Source organism: Lutjanus erythropterus, chromosome 5 (assembly GCF_056507025.1).
Source record: "Lutjanus erythropterus isolate fLutEry1 chromosome 5, fLutEry1.hap2, whole genome shotgun sequence".
Classification (NCBI taxonomy): domain Eukaryota; kingdom Metazoa; phylum Chordata; class Actinopteri; order Lutjaniformes; family Lutjanidae; genus Lutjanus; species Lutjanus erythropterus.
In genome coordinates, this window is record NC_139321.1 from 28,745,346 (window position 1) to 28,748,178 (window position 2,833).

At 43.0% G+C, this 2,833-nt stretch overlaps 1 protein-coding gene across 1 annotated transcript; it reads left to right on the top strand.

Moving 5' to 3' along the window:
• Positions 1 to 1,123: 1,123 nt before the first annotated feature.
• Positions 1,124 to 2,596, top strand: LOC146327113 (protein FAM200A-like). The gene has a single exon (XM_084718288.1). It carries the CDS (start codon positions 1,124 to 1,126, stop codon positions 2,594 to 2,596), a length of 1,473 nt encoding a protein of 490 aa, XP_084574414.1.
• The last annotated feature ends 237 nt before the right edge of the window (positions 2,597 to 2,833 follow it).

A 2,833-nucleotide genomic window follows, 5' to 3' on the forward strand; every position in this document is an offset into this window, starting at 1 on the left:
GCAGTCTTTACAGTGTGTGACAGCCCCTCTCCTGTAGACCGTCGAAAGAGGGGTGGGGCCAAAGTGCTCCAGACATTTTTAAAAGTGTCTGTGTGTTCAGCTCGCAGTACCTTTGTAGCTTCTAACTGAATCTCTGTGGTTTTAAGTTTAGTTTTGTCTGCTGCATCACTGTTTGTACTTTGTTTTTGTGTTTCATGTTCGCTTTCAGCTGTATAGGACTCGTATTAAACAAATGCTGAAGAAAAACCTGACATTTCCTGATTTTGCTGCTTCATAATAAAAGCTTTTTGCAAAAGATAACAAAATAACCGGGTACTGTTTCTGTGAAGAATTTATGGCAAATTAAGTATTTATTTTGGTGTTTTACAGTTCGTCTTCAGTTAAAAGATACACCAGGGGTCACCAACTATATTTGTCAGAGGGCCAGAATTTTACCGGACAGTCACCTTGGGGGCCGGACCCTCAAATAAAAATTAAATAAAAATCAAATTTTGGCATAACATTATTATTTGATGTTTATTGTTTATATTTTTTTTCCATTTCATTACAAAACTGAAGGCATTTTTAGCCTTTATGAGTCTGGCTCCTATACCACCTATACCACAGTCAACCACCAGGAGTGATAGAGATATTTTGCCTCAACTCAATTAAGTCAACTTTATTTATAGAGCACTTGAAAAACAAACACCGCGGAAGTGAAAGGAAAAGGCCTCTTAACACAGGTAAAATGGCACTCTCAAAGGCCATGAAACGAAAAGTTGATGTGGAAAACAGATCCTTTAATAATGACTGGACTGAAAAGTACGCATTTATCATGCCAACCTTCCGAAATGCGTCACCTGTATGCCTCATTTGCAACGAAACTGTTGCTGTTGCAAAAGAATATAATCTGCGCCGTCACCACAACACTAAGCATACAAATTTCAAGGATTCATATCCTGAGCAGTCAGAGGCCCGTCAGAGAAAAATCGCCACATTGAAATCTGCCTACTCCCGTGCAAGTGGCATTATTACTCGAACTTTAACTGATCAAGAGAGAGTAACTTGTGCATCTCTGCAGGCTGCCTGGGTGCTTTGCAAACATAACCGGCCTTTCGTGGAAAGTGAGGTTTTAAAGGAGTGCATGGTCACCGTTCTGGAGGAACTTGCCCCCGACAAATCCATGGACAGAGTTATTGCATCTGTCAAACAAATACCTCTCTCTGCTTCAACTGCTGCACGTCGTGTACACGTCTTGGCAGAGCATGTCCAGCAAGCTGTCATTGACGGGATCAAGGAAGCCAAATATATTTCGCTGGCTATTGATGAGTCCACTGACAACACGGATATTTCACAGTTGTGCGTATTTGTCAGATACTTTGATGGCAAAGATTTCCGAGAGGAGCTGCTGGCATTGCTTCCGCTGGAGGACAACACCACTGCTGACATCATCTTTGGAAAACTGGAAGATTTTTTTAAAAGCCATGGATTGTCCCTGGATAAAATCAACCTGACAGTGACAGATGGTGCACCTGCCATGATTGGCAAAAACAAGGGTCTGGTGAGCAGAATAAAGAAAGTCGCTCCTAAAACTAACGCACTTCACTGTATTATCCATCAAAGCGTGCTGTGCGCAAAGCTAAGCGGGGAGTTCAAAGAGGTGATGGAGAAAACAATGAAAATTATTAACCACATCAGAGGAAATTCAAGCACGCAGCACCGCCTGTTCCGCAAATTTGTGCTCGAATCCCAGGCTTCTCATGATGACCTGTTACTTCACAATGACGTGCGCTGGCTCAGTAAGGGCAAAGCACTGGAGCGCTTCGTTGAACTCCGTGCCCAAGTAGTGGACTTTTTGAAACAAAGTAAATCAAAAGCGGCAGCTGACCATCTCCGCATCATGCAAGACAGAGAATACATGTGCAACGTTGCGTTTTTAACAGACATTTTCTCCCATTTGAATACACTTAATCTCCAGCTGCAAGGAAAAGAAAAATCAGTGGTGGATTTGGTGGAAAAACTTGATGCCTTTGGGAACAAACTTGATCTGTTCCATGCAGATTTGTTGTCAGAGAGGCTGCTGCACTTCAACACACTGAAGACGGTGGGAGAAAGCAACGTAACAGACAAGATGAAGATATTCATCACACAATTAAAAGACAACTTCTCTGCTAGATTTGATGACTTTTCCATTTCCAGGGATGTCATTGGATTTGTGCGTGACCCATTCACCATCAGCCCAAGCGGAGAATTCTCCACAAACGCGGTGAAAATGATGCCGTTGGACGAGGCGGCCATTCAGAGCGAGCTGGCTGAAATCCAGGCCGCAGGCGACATGAAGGCTGCTCTCCGTGGTGCTGAAAGCCTGACCGCATTTTGGGTGTCTTGTCCCGAGGACTATGGCACATTGAAGACGCTGGCTATGTATGTGCTCACCATGTTCGGTTCAACCTACACCTGCGAGGCTGCGTTCTCCAAGATGAACTCGATAAAAACATACGAGAGGAACCGACTGTCAAACCAGTCTTTGGAGGACTGTTTGCGCATAAGTCTGACAGCGGCCAAGCCTGATGTGAAAAAGTTGGTGTCAGAGGGGAAATGTAACTTCAGCCATTAAGCAATGTGAGTAGCCCATTTCAGCCTTGTGATTTGAAATCGCTATAGCCCACTTAACGTTTTATTTGATGTGCGAACATTATTTGTGACCTGTTTTGTTCTGGTACCAGGTTAGTATTTATTTACCATGCTATTTTAAGTTATGCCAGTTGGTTTTTCCTCCTTTTTTTGTCCTGAGAAGTCTACTAGTTTGAAGCTTGTTGTTGAGACTTTGAAATAAAACCAAATGTTAAGTAAG